General features: G+C 40.0%; 1 protein-coding gene across 2 annotated transcripts in view; it reads left to right on the top strand.

Annotated features, from left to right (window-relative positions):
• Positions 1-14,700, top strand: part of LOC140191372 (phosphoethanolamine/phosphocholine phosphatase-like) — a 68,463-nt gene extending 53,763 nt beyond the window's left edge. For both annotated transcript variants that reach the window (XM_072248728.1, XM_072248729.1), the window contains exon 2: positions 9,568-14,700. In XM_072248728.1, the coding sequence (XP_072104829.1) occupies positions 9,608-10,339 (732 nt within the window). In that variant the 5' untranslated portion in view covers positions 9,568-9,607 and the 3' untranslated portion in view covers positions 10,340-14,700. The remainder of the gene's footprint in view (positions 1-9,567) is intronic.
• The last annotated feature ends 2,285 nt before the right edge of the window (positions 14,701-16,985 follow it).

Raw genomic sequence — 16,985 nt, 5'->3', positions numbered from 1 at the left:
GGAACTCAGCAGGCCAGGCAGCATCTACGGAAAATAGTACAGTCGACGTTTCAGGCCGAGACCCTTCAGCACGACTGGAGAAAAAAAGATGAAAAGTCAGAGTAAGAAGATGGGGGGAGGGCATGGTGGGGAGAAAGAAATACAAGGTGAAAGGAGAAACCAGGAGGGGGAGGGGTGAAGTGAAAAGCTGAGAAGTCGACTCTCGACACACTTTCTTTTATCAATTAAACATTCAGAGAAATCTCAACAACTCTTGAAAAGGCCAACCACTGCTCCAATCTGCTAATTAAATTTGCTGACAATACTCCATTGATTGGCCTAATCTCAAACAATAACGAGGTGGTTTACAGGGAAGAAGTCATCTCTCTGACACAGTGGTGTCAAGAAAACAACCTCTCCCTCAATGTCGCAAAAACAAAGGATCTGGTTGTGGACTACAAGATGAATGGAGTCAGGCTAACCCCTATTGACATCAATGGGGTTGAGAGGGTAAACAGCTTTAAGTTCCTTGGACCTCACCGAGGACCTCACATGGTCTGCGCACACCAGCTGTGTGGTGAGAGTGGCACAATAGCACCTTTTTCACATATGGGCCCCCACATCTTAAGGGCTTTCTACAGGGGCACAATTGAGAGCATCCTGACTGGCTGTATCACTGCCTGGTATTGGAACTGTACCTTCCTTAATCGCAGGACCCTGCAGAGAGTGGTGCGGACAGCCCAGCGCATCTGTCGTTGTGAACTTCCCATTATTCAGGACATTTACAAAGACAGGCGTGAAAAAAGGGCCCAAAGGACCATTGGAGACCTGAATCACCCCCACCACAATCTGTTCCAGCTGCTACTATCCGGGAAATGATGCCGCAACTAAAAGCAAGGACAGCTTCTTCCACCAGGCCATCAGACTGATTAATTCATGCTGACACAATTGTATTTCTATGCTATGTTGACTGTCCTGTTGTACATACTATTTATTACAAACTACTATAAATTACACATTGCAAATTTAGACGGAGAAATAACAAAGATTTTTACTCCTCATGTATGTGAAGGATGTAAGAAATAAAGTCAATTCAATTCAGTTCAATTCAATAATTGTGTCTCTGTATTTTTTTAATTGATCTGCTGCTCATTTTGGGCCCATCTTGACAACTTTATTGCCTGTTGTGTGATGGTAAAGACGTGATGTTAATAACATTTCTCACTTTTTAAAGAAAAAGTTGGCTAAGTCTGGCACTTGCTAACTCAACTGGATACCTAGCTTGTAAATGTTTATTTCTTAGATAAAACACTCAAGTAGTAACTCACCTGATAATGGCTCGAAAGAGGTGTTGGCTCTGGGTAAGTTTCTGTTAAGGTTTGTTTTTTTCTCTTACTGTACCTAGTGTAGAAAATGGCTGTTGTGTGTTCTTCATGTTGGATGTTGGAGTCTTGGAAGACCCAGAGTCTTCCTGGGAAGGACACCTGTGTGAAGTGTGCAGGGACTGCAGCTCCTTGAAGACCATGTTAGGGATCTGGAGTAGCAACTGGATGACGTTCGGCTTGTACGGGAGAGTGAGGAGATAATTGATCAGAATTACAGGGAAGTAGTCAGCCTGAAGTTGCAGGATGTGAGTAGCTGTGTGACTGTCAGGAGAAATGGAAATGTGAATAGGCAGTTAGTGCAGAGCACCCCTGTGGCCATTCCCCTCAATAATAAGCATACTATTGTGGGGGATGAACTCCCAGGGGAATGCCACAGAGACCAGGTTATTGGCACTGAACATGGGTCCATGGTGCAGAAGGGAAGGAGGGAGAAGAGGGGAGCAGTAGTGGTAGGGGACTCAATAGTCAGAGGAACAGACAGGAGGTTCTGTGGACGTGAATGGGACACCTGAATGGTATGTTATTTCCCAGATGCCAGGAATGTCTTGGATTGTGTCCACAACATTTTAGAGCAGGAAGGAGAGCAGCCAGGTGTCTTGGTACAAATTGGTACCAATGATATAGGTCAGAAAAGCAAAGAGGTCCTGAAAAAAGAATTTAGAGAACTCAATAGAAAGCTGAGAAGCAGGACCTCCCGGGTAGTAATTTCTGGATTGTTGCCTGTGCCACGCACCAGAGAGGGTAGAAACAGGATGATTTGCAAATTAATCTGTGGCTGAGAAGCTGGTGCAGGGGGCTTCAGGTTCTTGGATCATTGGGATCTCTTCTGGGGGAGTATGACCTGTACAAAAGGGATTGGTTGCACCTGAACCCGAGGGGGGCCAATATCCTCGTGTAAACACGAGGAATTCTGCAGATGCTGGAAATTCAAGCAACACACATCAAAGTTACTGGTGAACGCAGCAGGCCAGGAAGCATCTTTAGGAAGAGGTACAGTCGCCGTTTCAGGCCGAGACCCTTCGTCAGGACTAACTGAAGGAAGAGCTAGTAAGAGATTTGAAAGTGGGAGGGGGAGGGGGAGATCCAAAATGATAGAAGAAGACAGGAGGGGGAGGGATGGAGCCAAGAGCTGGACAGGTGATTGGCAAAGGGGATATGAGAGGATCATGGGACAGGAGGTCTGGGGAGACAGACAAGGCGGGGGGAACCCAGAGGATGGGCAAGGGGTATAGTCAGAGGGACAGAGGGAGAAAAAGGAGAGTGAGAGAAAGAATGTGTGTATAAAAATGAATAACGGATGGGGTACCAGGGGGAGGTGGGGCATTAGCGGAAGTTAGAGAAGTCAATATTCATGCCATCAGGTTGGAGGCTACCCAGACGGAATATAAGGTGTTGTTCCTCCAGCCTGAGTGTGGCTTCATCTTTACAGTAGAGGAGGCCGTGGATAGACATGTCAGAATGGTTCTTACTAACTCTTCCTTCAGTTAGTTCTGACGAAGGGTCTCGGCCTGAAACGTCGACTGTACTTCTTTCTAGAAATGCTGCCTGGCCTGCTGCGTTCACCAGCAACTTTGATGTGTGTAGCTTCTTTCTCTCACTCTCCTTTTTCTCCCTCTGTCCCTCTGACTATACCCCTTGCCCATCCTCTGGGTTCCCCCCCCTTGTCTTTCTCCCCAGACCTCCTGTCCCATGATCCTCTCATATCCCCTTTTGCCAATCAACTGTCCAGCTCTGGGCTCCATCCCTCCCCCTCCTGTCTTCTCCTATCATTTTGGATCTCCCCCTCCCCCTCCCACTTTCAAATCTCTTACTCACTCTTCCTTCAGTTAGTCCTGACGAAGGGTCTCGGCCCGAAACGCCGACTCTACCTCTTCCTAGAGATGCTGTCTGGCCTGCTGCGTTCACCAGCAACTTTGATGTGTGTTGCAATATTCTCGCGGGCAGGTTTGTTAGAGCTGTTGAGAAGGGTTTAAACTAATTTGGCAGAGGTTGGGAACCAGAGTGAAGGGACTCAGGATAGGACGGATAGTGAAAAAAGCAATGATAGTATGCAGCCAGACTGTCAGGAAGGGCAGGCAGATGATAGGACAAAATTGCAGCCAGCAGGGTAAATATCAGTGAATTAGGGATGCAGAATCACAAAGGGTAGCAAATACAGTACTCAAAGTGTTATATCTCAATGCATGTAGTATAAGAAATAAGGAGGATGATCTTGTTGCTCTGTTACAGATTGTCAGCTATGATGTTGTTGGCTATCACTGACCTGTGGCTGAAAGATGATTGTAATTGGGAGGTGAATGTCCAAGGTTACGCTTTATATCAGAGGGATAGGAAAGCAGGCAGAGGGGGGTGGTGTGGTTCTGCTGGTAAAGAATGACATCAAATCATTTGAAAGATGTGACATAGGATTTGAAAATGTTGATCCCTTGTGGGGGGAGTTAAGAAACCGCAAGGACAAAAGGACCCTGATGGCAGTTGTATACAGGCCTCCAAACAGTGGCTGGAATGTGGACCACAGATTACAATGGGAAATAGAAAAGGCGAGTCAAAAGGGCAATGTTATGGTAGTCATGGTAGATTTCAACATGCACATTGATTGCGAAAATCAGGTTGGAAATGGATCTCAAGAGAGTGAGTTTGTTGAATGTCTACAATATGTTTTTTTTAGAGCAGTTTGTTGTTAAGTCTACTAGGGGATCAGCTATACTGGATTGGGTGTTATGTAATGAACTGAAGGTGATTAGGGAGCTTAAGGTAAAAGAAACCTTAGGAGGCAGTGATCACAATATGATTGTGTTCATCTTGAAATTTGATAGGGAGAAAGTAAAGACTGAGGTAGCAGTATTTCAGTGGAGTAAAGGAAGTTACAGTGGTATGAGAGGAGTTGGCTGAAGTAACTTGGAAGGAGCTGCTGACAGGGATGACAGCAGAGCAGCAATGGGGTGCGTTTCTAGGAAAAACCAGGAAGGTGCAGGATAGATGTATTCCAAAAACAAAGGAATACTCAAATGATAAAATAGTACTACTGTGGCTGACAAGGGAAGTCAAAGCAACTGTATAAGCAAAAGAACAACAAAGCAAAAAATTAGCAGGAAGACAGAAGATTGGGAAGCTTTTAAAAACGGACAGAGAGCAACCAAGAGTCATTAGGAGGGAAAAGATGAAACATAAAAGCAAGCTAACAAACAATATCAAAGTGGATTGTAAAAGCTTTTATGAGTCTGTAAAAAAATAAAAGAAAGATGAGAGTGGATATGGGACCACTAGAAGATGAGGCCAGAGAAATTATAATGGACAAGGAGATGGCAGATGAACTAAATAAGGTGTGAAGGGTGTGAGGGAAGAGGAGCGCAGTCATATTGCAAGAGAGAAGGTGTTCCAAAAGCTCAAAGACCTAAGGGTACATAAGTCACCCAGACCAGATGATCTGCACCCTAGGGTTCTCAAAGATGTAGCAGTAGAGATTGTGGAGGCATTAGCAACAATCTTTTAAAAACCATGGTGCCAGAGGATTGGAAAATTGCAAATGTCACTCCACTTTTTAACCTTCTTGAAACACAGTTATTCATGGGGTGAAGATGCTCCACCAGTGTAGTTAGGTACAGAGTAATAGGGTGTTGGCCCAATGAAGGTCAAGTATATATAGTAAAGCACACAAAATGCTGGAGGAATTCAGCACCAGGGCTGGATTAACCTAGTAGCAAAAGTAGCATATGCTATGGTCCCCGCATTTTCAAGGGCCCCGCCCGCACTAAATGCTTGCAAGCTGCAATCTGGTGAAATCGTATTCTCACGACTGTTAGAGTGAGTTTTGGGTAGACGATTCATTTACACTTAAATAATAAATGACTTCAGCCATCAGTATTCTGTTCTTTGACAAAGTACTGTGGATTGTGTTCATAACAATGCATTTCCTAAAAGCTGTGAACCCAGTTTCATTTGTAACAATGCATCTCTGGTGCCTCTGAGACAAGAATGCTAAGTTTACACCATACCTCTGCTTTTGAATATGAATTGTCCTCTACGTTAGCACGTAAGATACCAAATAATGTATTATGGATTTTAACTTGCATTCCTAAAGGCCATGAATGTCAGCTTAGTCATACTAGCGCTGGTAGAATTAATTTAATCAAAAGATGTGAAAACTTCAAAGAATTGTCTATAAGCATTAATTTTCTTTCAATTTGTAGAAAGCCTGTACACATTTTTTTCTGCTTCTGCTTGTTGGTGGGATCTCCTTTCTGCTGCATTATCTGACGGTGGTGCTCATTTGCCCATTGTGAAAAGAATGTCAGATACCAGGTGCTCAGCTCGTGCAGATGCAACAAAAGCACTTTTACACAGCTTTACTGCAGTAAAACAACTCTTGGATGACATTTCAAATAACAATGATCAGAAGGCAGTGTCGACAACAGGCTCGTGGACTACTTTCAACCATGATGAAGTTGGAAACAGGAATAATACTTGTGAGATCAAGTATTACAGCATTTTCAAATGACCAGTGCTTCTTCGCAATCTTCTGTCCAAGTCTTGGACACAGCTTGTGCACTCTATGAATCTTTACATGGATATATTCGACCTATGCGGTCTACTTTTTCAGACATTGAGCAAAAAGCCAAGGATCTGACTAAGTGTGAAGATAATTAACAGCAAACTCAAAGAAAACACAAGCAAAAACTCATGTATGATGATTTCAGTGGTTCCAGCACTCTTGATCCACTTGTTGAAACTCTAAACGCCTTCTCAGAAGTTTAAAAGCTGAAAATTTCTTGCCATTATTGACAGCTTGCTTTCTGCCCTGTCAAAAGGGCAGAAAACTTATCTGAAGGTGAATGGTGTTTTTGGATTCCTTCATCAGTTACAGTCATTTACACTTGAAGAGATCGTAAAGAGGTCATCAAACCTTATTAAATCATATCTGGAAGATCTGGAAGAAAGTCTTAATGAAGAATTTGTGAAGTTTACTGAACTGTTGAAAACTGATCTTGCTTCTCATATTGGTGCCAAACAAGACCTTGTAGAGTTACAGTTGTACCGTTCGATAACTGACAATTCTTTGGAGTCATGTTTTCCAAATGTAGAAAATGCCTAATGCATCTATTTGTCACTCATGGTTACAACTGCAGTGGAGAACGCTCATTTTCAAAACTGAAAAGGATTAAAAATGAACTAAGGAGAACCATGGGTCAAAACAGATTGAACAATCTCCCTCTAATGAGCATTGAACATGAACTTCTGCGTGAAATAGACATTTCCTATCAACAAATTTGCTCATGCTAAATCTAGAAAATCTAACTTTTAAATTGTAGTTTTGTTACTTTTGACATCTGAAATTGATACCTACATGTAAGTAATACTATTACTGAAGTGTCAGACATTTGTCGTATTATCTGGCTGTATAGAAAATGAAAAAATTGAATTACTTTACCATGCAAGCAAATAATTTATGTTTTAATACTTATGTGCATTTTTTAAATTTAGGGCCCCTTTATAACATATACTATCAGGCCCCGCACTAGTTTAATCCGGTGCTGCCCACCACCTTCTTTTGTTGACATGAATGAGTATTACAACCAGAGATTTTGATCAATTTAACTGAGAATTTTTATTTGTGAATCACATGCTTCTTTTTTCACAGTAGAGCTCAAAAAACAGGGTAAATTTTAAAGCATGAAAATCTCAAAATTCAAAAACTGAAATGTCAGCAGTTCAAAAGTATTCACCCTCCTTTGCTCAGTACTTAGTTGAACTGCCGCACAGCTATTACAGTCAGTATTTTACGTGGGTAAGTCTCTTTTAGCTTTGTACAAAGCTTCAGCAAGGTTTGCCCATTCCTCCTTGCAAAATTACTCAAACTGTGCCAGGTTGGTTGGGGAACGGCGGTCAACAGCAGTCTTGAGGTCTTGGATGAGATGTTTGATCGAGTTAAGGTCAGGACTCTGACCAGGCCAATCAAGGACTTCAATTTTCTTCCTTTTTGGCCACTCCATGGTTTCTCTAGCAGTGTGTTTTGGGTCATTGTGCTGCTGCAAGATGAACTTACTCCCCAGTTTAAGCTTTCTGGCAGAGGCAGGTTTTTAACCAGGATCTCTCTATTTAGCAGCAATCACCTTCCCATCAATCCTGACAGGTTTCTATCCCTGCTGCAGAAAAGCATCCCCATAGCGTAATGCTACCTCTACCATACTGTACAGTAGGGATGGTGCTACCTAGCTGATGCGCAGTATTCGATTTACATCACATCTACCATTTAGTGTTGAGGATAAAAAGTTCCACTTTAGTCTCATCTGACCACAAGACCTTTTTCCACACCTTTACAGTATCTTCTAAGTGAGGCTTTGCAGAGTCTTTACAGACAAGGAAATGCATGTTTTTAAGCCAGGGTTTCTTCTTTGCCGCTCTTCCATAAATACTCTTTTTGTGCAAGGCTTTTGTGCAAGGCCTTCGTGATTGTGGAGCCACGAACCTCATCTCCAGTTGCAGCCACTGACTTCTGCAGCTCACTCAGGGTGACTGTTGGTGTCACAGCAGCCCCTCTTCCAAGTGTCATTCTTCTCCAGTGACTAAGTTCAGAGGGGCAGCCTGGCCAAAGCAGTGAGGCTGTGGTTTCATATTTTTTTCACTTTTTCACAATGGACTGCACTGAGCTCTGAGGCGTGTTCAGTACCTTTAAGATGATCTTGTACCTTTCCCCAGATTTGTGCTTCTCCATTATCATTTCTCTGACTTGTCTTGAATGCTCTTTTGTCTTCATTTTGGTTTGGTTTGTTGAAAAACCACCATAATGTTGGAGGTGAGACATACAGAGAGAAGACATATTTATCCTTATGAATTCATTGAAAACAGGTGGTGCTCCAATTTTCTACATCAATAAATTGGGTGAGTCAGTAAGGTAATGTACAATATTGCACCTAAGGAAGTAATTGAAAGAGGAAGAATACTTCTTCAGCCTCACCATTACGGTTTTTAATTTTTAGTTAATTGTTGACATGTTTGGGAATTTTTCTTTTGATTTGATACGATGCACAATGTTTTGTAGATTATCTCAAAATATCCTACTTCAATATATTTTAAGTTTAGAAAAAGAGATAGTAAAATGTGAAAATAGTTGTGGGGGCTGAATACTTTTTCAAGACACTGTGCATACTGAAGTCATGTGTGCTCAACATGCAAAATAATAGTAATAATATTGTTACCTAATTATGAAATTAAATTCGATTATTGTCAATCTGTTTGCAATCAAAGATGAATGTAACCTGTTGGGTTTCTTCCTATTGGATACATAATTCTGTTGGAACTGAGTGGAGAACCTGAAACAGTACAAGTTAGTGTGTAGCTTGTTCTGGTATTATTTGGAGATCCCAACAAATAGGATTGATAAGAAAAGGTTAAAATAAGCACAAACATTTATATCCTTATAGAAGCAGATTGTTAAACTTATAAAGACTATCTGGAATTCCACTGTTAAAATTATCGAAAGAAGTGAATGTTTCCTTTGTATTGAGCTTGTACCACTACTAGATTGATTTGTAGGTAATACATAGTGTGTATCAACAATATTCTGACAAGTTGTAGTTAAAGATCCAAGGGAAAGTAATTTTGTAGTAGAGCTGTTTTTAACCAGGGATGCAGTTGAGAATATGATAGGATGTAAGTCACAAAATGTTGTTTCTTATTTTCAAATATCTCCTCCTGCTCATCTCTTTGCTATGGGCAGTTATAATTTAACTGGTTGTTGGTATATCTGGAGGGAAATCTTTGATGGCCCAACTTGCTGTTCTGATTGAAAATTTTCTAAAGCTGTCTGATGTTTTTGAAATCTCTGGAATCATCAGCCTTTTGGATGAGGCATTGGAGACAAAAAAAGCCCCTTAGCACAATTTTGAAGATCATGGCTGTTTCCCTGGTGTTCAGGCCAATATGTATCCATCAGCCTGCATGGAAACTGTACAAACTGACTTTAAAGTTATGTATATATTAAAAAATAAGCTGCACCAAAAGAAAATGGCTCTTTGCACAATAGCGTTGGGACATCCTACATTGTGAACAATACCAAATTCTCAGGTCCTTTCTTTACAAATACTCAAGGTTGTAATTTATGGACTATAAAGTGGAAACTATGACCCAGCACCACTAGGACAGCTTTTGATAATATTATTTTAATACTCTCCTAACATATACATATTTTTGTTTTGTTTTCCAGAAGCATTTTCCTTGTGCCTTCGTATTTCTGCTTGATAATAATGAATAAGTTTCTGATTGTATTTGATTTTGATGAGACCATCATTCAACACAACAGTGACTATGTCATCCTCAAATGTAACCCAGACCAAAGTCTTCCAGGAGAATTGCTTCAGCCCCAGGAGGAAAAATTTTGGAGAGAATATATGAACAAGGTATACCAGTATTTTGGAGAGAAGGGTGTCAAAGAAGAAACAATGAGAAAGGTTCTGGCAGAAACCCCACTTACTAAAGAGATGGTAAACCTCTTTCAGTTTCTTAAAAAGTCCTCAGATTTATTTGAATGCATTATTATTTCTGATGCCAACACGTTTTTTATCAATAGCATTCTTCAAGCAAATGGCCTATCCACTATCTTCCAGAAAATATACACAAATCCTTCATGTTTTGATAACAAAAACATCTTTACAATAAGTCCCTACCACTCCCACATGTGTAAGCAGTGTCCTATCAATATGTGCAAAAAGCAAATCCTGCATGATCATTTATTGCAACGTGCTGAAGAGGAAGTTGAATTTGAGAAAATCTTCTATGTTGGAGATGGCACCAATGATTTCTGCCCTTCTGTAGCTTTGACACCAACTGATTTCATCTTTCCAAGGAAGAATTACCCACTGGATAGTTTGATCTCTAAAACCAAAATGACTGAACCATCAACCATTCAAGCTCAAGTGGTTCCCTGGGAATCTGGAGAAGATATATTGCTCTTCCTTGAAGATTGCGCAGGAAGATAAATATTACACCTAGATCTCTAAAAGAGCTTCAGAAAGAATTACCAGTTTTCCAGTAGTCATTTAAAAGCTTTGTTTTGGGAAACAATGTAGTAAAGTTGCATGATTATAAAGCTTACTGAAATACGTAATGTAATAATTTTCCCAGTTCAGGGTCTAATGCTATTTCCCTATGTCAACAATACTAATTATTTGATCAACAATCTAAAAGCCGTGATTAAACTCTAATTGTGAACATCTCATGCACCTTCCTTCATAATGCAGATAAAAGTAGTTATAAGTCAGCTAACACACATCAAAGTTGTTGGTGAACACAGCAGGCCAGGCAGCATCTCTAGGAAGAGGTACAGTCGACGTTTCAGGCTGAGACCCTTCGTCAGGACTAACTGAAGGAAGAGTTAGTAAGAGATTTGAAAGTGGGAGGGGGAAGGGGAGATCCAAAATGATAGGAGAAGACAGGAGGGGGAGGAGCGTTCACCAGCAACTTTGACGTGCGTTGCTTGAATTTCCAGCATCTGCAGAATTCCTGTTATAAGTCAGCTACTAGTTTAGCTGGGGAGAAGGGCTGTATCAGCACACAGTAGAAGAAATATTTATATGTCAGTATGATTTTAGTTTTCATCAGTAAACTTTTAATTTAAAGATGAATAAATGTTCCTGTGATGTTGTCCTAACCAAGCTATATAACTCTCTATAGCCATCTGCCACATATCAGAATGCTTCAGAATGCCAGCACATATCAATGTTTTGTAAATTCTCTGACATTTCTATTGGAAGTTTCCATGGAATCTTTCAGAATGTAATCTTTAAACTTCTGCAGGACAAAATAGAAAACAAGAAATTATTTTCCCTCATTTCATTTCTGTAGTGCATTGACTCTTAAATATAACCTTAGCAAAGGAAGCAAGTAAAAACCATGAAATTATGAAATAGACAATGCAAACAACAGGAATTCTGCAGATGCTGGAAATTCAAGCAACGCACATCAGTTAGTCCTGACGAAGGGTCTCGGCCTCAAACGTCGACTGTACCTCTTCCTAGAGATGCTGCCTGGCCTGCTGTGCTCACCAGCAACTTCGATGTGTGTTGCATGTATGAAATGGACATTTGTAAGCATCAGTGAGTTATATCAAACAATTCATGCAAGGACTGGTTATCTGATGTGTATTGTATACACATCATGTGCATTAAAACTGTGATTTCCTGGTGGTTTTTGTGGCATGCCTAATATGAAATGTTAATTGGCACTTTAAAGCAGCCTTACCCCAAGTTTGTGGATGGATGCTGGAAACATATCCGATCACGTAAGGAATATTGAACTTTTGAGGATAGTTACTTGGGATAGGGATTACAGGGCTTGGGGACTCCCATAAATAAATATTAACATCTTTAAAATGGAGTCTTTGGTGCCACTCAAGGCCTGTATAACTGCAGTTCAGGTAGAGATGTGCTCCTGGTCAAGCTCTGCAACTGGGTTGTGGCCCACATCATTTTCTAAACCTGCATTTGCCAATACATGGTTGAAATAACATCAATCAAACATGTTGATGTAACTGCTGTGTGCTTATAAGCCTCTGTGCAGAAATGCATGGGGGGGGGGGACCTCAGTAACATCTTCCAATGCATACTAGATGTACACAGGGTTGTGCTTTTCTGGAATAAAACCACTGCACATTATTGCCCTTCATTGATGTTGCCGACCTGCTGAGTTCCTCCAGAAGTTTGTGTGTGTTGCTCAAGATTTCCAGCATCTGCAGAATCTCTTGCATTATGACAAGTGTTGAAATTGTCAAATACAAATAATTGATTTGAGGCCCTTTTTATGCTTAGCCCATTTTTCTTTTCCATAATCTCAAGAACAGAGAATGGGAAAATTATATTCATTTAAAGAAAAAGAAATTACTCCACAAATTTACCTGCTAATAAAAATAGTTGAGGTTTTTTTATTGAAAGTGTGGAATCTGAAATTGAAGGGAGCAAACTTTATTTTTCTCCAATGATGGAACACAGTATATTTTTTCAGATAATTTTCTTTACTTTTGTCTAATCTCAAACCCCAATGAAGCAAGAAAACGTGATGCAGTACTTAATGTTTTCAATTATTTTTAAGAGGAAATGGCTCCTGCACTAAGTTATAGCATATTCTGAAAGCAACATACAGGCTGACAATTTTTTGCAAGTTTGACTTCCATTGATAGATGTGTATCTTGCTTACAGAGCAGAATATAGGCAACTGAAGGAACAGGCACCAATGATGGGAGAGAAAAGGATTGGACAGGAGACAATTGATGATCCCAGTTTTGGAATTTATATATACCTAAAATGCCCAATATTAGATGACTATATTTTCACATATAGTTTATTACAGAGCACAAGACTGAGCTACACAAATTACTTTTAGTGATCTATTCTCTTTATGTCCAAGATTGCAATGATTGAAATTCTTGTTTTCTACTTCCTGATACAAATTCTGGATGCGGTTTCCCAGAAATGCTGTTCTAATTGGATCATTTCAGGGCCTAGATGAGGAAATTAGACACCATTTCCCTCAGATTAGCCAGATGACATTTGCTCCATCCTGTGGCACCCTTCATGATTCATCTAAAACTTGGAACACCCTTTCATCCAAAACTTGGAAAGTGCATGCGAGAATGCACTGTATCCTGCATAAATTGCACCAGCAAAAGCAACAAAACATGGATATGCAGAACTGTGCTCGGTGCATGAAACATTCCCAGAGTTGTTTTACCTGCAGTAGATGTCAATGTGCATGCAGTAGACTAGAATCAGGCTTATTAGCATTGACATATGCTGTGAAATTAGTTGTTTTGCAGCAGCACTACAGTGCAATACATAAAATTACTAATTTACAATAAGAACTATATAACAAAAATAGTGCAAAAGCAGAACAAAATAGTGAGGTAGTGTTTGTGGGTTCATGGACCATTCAGAAATATGATAGTGGAAGGTAAGAAGCTGTTCTTCAAATGTTGAATGTGCAGCTTCAGGCTCCTGTGCCTCCTCCCTGATGGTGGTAATGAGAAAAGGGCACATGCTGGATGGTGAGGGTCCCCAGTGATAAATGTCTGATTCTAATTCTAATCTCACTTCCTACTTTGAGAATGTAATTTGAACTATGGAAAAACTAAAGATATAAACTATGTATCACCTAATAGTTAACACTTCTTGGTATGTTCAAGTTCACAAAATTAGATACAATTTTTCCTTTTTTCTTTCTTGCATGTTTATTGCTTGGTTTGTCTCCATATTATAATGAAATCTTATTGACACTTTAGACAAAGGAATAAATTGGTATAGATTCCAGTTTTGATTTGAATTGTTGGATGAACATATTTAATTTGGTTTTGAAGCCAGAAACCTGTTAAAGGCAGGCTCTGGTGCAAGTTGTTAAATGTCTAAGCTGATTTTTTTTTTAACTGTTACATTTTTGAAATTGAAAACCTATTGAAACAAAATGCAGCATTTTGTCTATTCCTTTAGTGAACAGAAACAATTTATTTGATTCTAATTTTATAGTGATTTTATCTTCATGTACTTTTGCATGGACACTTTGTAAGCCCTAACTGAAATGCACTATTAGTTGATCAGATGAGAACATCATCAAAATTGTTAGCATTCACTGGCAATGACTGTATCTGAATGTGACCACTTAGACAAGAAGTGGGGGATGGCTGCTCCTCGTGGAACCATATTCAAGTGTGGTGCCTTTCAGGAGAAGATGAGAAAACATTTGTAATGAAAAACTGACAAAAAGAAAACACTTTTCTGACACTATGCAACTGACCACACACAGTGTTTTATGTTCCTAGGCAATTGATACAGGATATTTTAATTGTTTAAACATGAAGCAAAGGCATTTTAACCAGAAGTAGTAATAAAGTGTTGAACAAGGCTGGAATTAACTCTTTCCATGTTTGGAGTAATATATTACTTCTGCCATTGTGTTTATGTGTAGCTTTTTGTGTGTAGATTATTTGAAATCTTATAGGGAAAAAGCATGGTGTAAAATGAGACACTGATATAATTTTGTCATTAATTCATCAGATTTTTAAAAATCATATTTGCACAATTTTAATTCTGGTTTATGAATTTCTCAAAAATGAACCTTTTCTTTAAATATCACAGAAATGATTTGGAATGAAACCAATCAGGATTAGTGTTTAACATACAAATAAAAGTCTGAAATGTAAATAGGATGCAAGTTTTATTTTTCTGAATATTTTTGCAACATTTTTCTCCAAAATCTTTCTTCAGTCACACTAGTTGGACTTTAACTGCACCTATTAATAGTGGTAGTAACATTAAATAATTGATTCTTCAGTTTAAAAAGAAAAGCTGAACTTGTGACCTCAGATATGATTGGACTTTTAGATGAAAATGAAATGTGTACACTCATTGCTCATCTTGGATTGGAATCATTAAACCAGGTTCATTCTGAAAATGTCGTGAATAGATTATTTGCCAGGTATGATACACAAATGATATATTGGAAAGACAGGGAGTTGGGATCGGAGGCAAGAGCTGATTTTGCTCACTCACCCGCGATGGCGGCTCCTCTCTCCGTGGCGCTGAGACTATTAAGACTGCCCTCGGCTGCTGTGCTCCATGCCCGCTAATATGATGAACTGATACCAAGGCTTTGGGCCTGCTCAGGTGCTGTTCCGGGGTTTGGTCTAAGGACTCATTTTGGTTTGGAATGTTGTTTCACACTTCCATTGTTTGCATAATTTGTGATTTCCCCCGCCCCCCTTTCTCTGCACATTGGGTGTTGGTCTATTTTAAGTTGGGTTCTTTTGGGTTTCTTGCTTGGGGCTGCCTGTAAGCAAACAAATCTCAGGGTTGTATAATTGAATTTACTATTTTTCTCTGAATCGGGCCCTGCAATTTCTGCACTAGCCTCCCATGAGGCCCCAGCGGACACCTTGTCAGGTCCTGAGGACTGATCCACCCTAATTTGCCTCAAGACAGCAAGCACCTCCTCTTCTGTAATCCATGACCATGAGAATATCTGAAGATACTGGAAATCCAAGCAACACACAAAATGGAGGAATTCAGCAGGCCAGGCAGCATCAATGGAAAAGAGTAAACAGTTGATGTTTCAGGCTGAGACCCCTCATCAGGGCTAGTTGTCGTGACCTCACTGCTGTTTTGCCTCAGTTCTATAGACTGTGTCCATCTCACAAGTTAATAGAGATGCAAAAAAATCCATTCAAGATCTTCCCCATCTCTTTTGCCTCCATGAATAGATGCCCACACTGATCCACAAGTGGACCAATTTTGTCCCTTACTATCCTTTTGCTCTTAATATATCTGTAGAAGCCCTTGGCATTCTCCTTCACCTTGTCAGCCAGAGCAACCTTCATTTAACCCTCTTTAGTGTTTTCTTGCATTTCTCATACTCCTCAAGCACCTCATTAATTCTTTGAGGCCTATACCTGCTATGCACCTCCTTCTTCTGAACCAGGACCTCAATATCTTTAAAAATTAAGGTTTACTAAACCTGTTATCCTTGCCTTTTATTCTAACAGGAACATACAAACTGTTCTCTCAAAATTTCACTTTTTGAAGCCTCCCACTTACCAAGCATTCTTTGCCAGAAAACAATCTACCTGAATCCACACTTGCCAGATCCTTTATGATGCTGTAAAAGTGGGTCTTTTTCTGATTTGGAGTCTCAACCTGAGGACCAGTCCCATCTTTCTCCATATTATCTTCAAACTAATGGATTAATGATCGCTAGATCCACAGTGTCCCTTTCCACACACTTCTATCACCTGCCCTGTCTGATTCCCTAATAGGAATTCTAGTATTGCACACGCTAGTTGGGACCTCTATATACTGATTAAAGAAACTTTCCTGAACATTTGACAAACTCTATACCATCCAGCCTTTTACAGTATGAGAGTCCCAGTAAATATGTGGAAAGTTAAAATTCACCTACTATCACAACCTTAATTTTCCTCGCAACTGTTCACCAGCTCTCTACAATTTTGCTCTTCTAAATTGTACTGACTACTGGGTGGCCTATAAATATAATATCATTAACATGGCCACTTTCTTATTCCTAAATTCCACCCATAAGACATAGGAGCAGAAGTAGGCCATTCAGCCCAGAGTCTGCTCCACCATTCCATCATGGCTGATCCCAGAACCCATTCAGCCGCCTTCTTGCCATATCCTTTGATGCCCTGACCAATCAGGAATCTATCAACTTTCGCCTTAAATATACCCACGGACTTGGACACCACTGCAGTCTGTGGCAGAGAATTCCACAGATTTGCTACTCTCTGGCTTAAAAAAAATTCCTCCTCACCTCTGATCTAAAAGGTTGCCCCTCAATTTTGAGGCTATGCCCTCTAGTTCTGGGTACCTCCACCATGACATTTTCCCTAACTAGTAATGCCACCATTCCATTTCAAACAATGGAACCCCAGAACATTGAGCTGCCAGTCCTACAATCAAGGCTCATTCATGACTACAATTTCATAATTTAACATGCTGATTCATGCTCTAAACTCATCCACCTTACCCACAATGCTCCTTGCACTGAAATATACACAACTCTGAGCATTCTTCTCACCAAATTCAACTTTTCAGTTTCTGCCTTTCTATGTAGACACAACATCTT

Source organism: Mobula birostris, chromosome X (assembly GCF_030028105.1).
Source record: "Mobula birostris isolate sMobBir1 chromosome X, sMobBir1.hap1, whole genome shotgun sequence".
Taxonomy (NCBI): Eukaryota; Metazoa; Chordata; class Chondrichthyes; order Myliobatiformes; family Myliobatidae; genus Mobula; species Mobula birostris.
The sequence above is the reverse complement of the archived record's forward strand: the minus strand, read 5'-3'. Positions and strand labels throughout refer to the sequence as shown.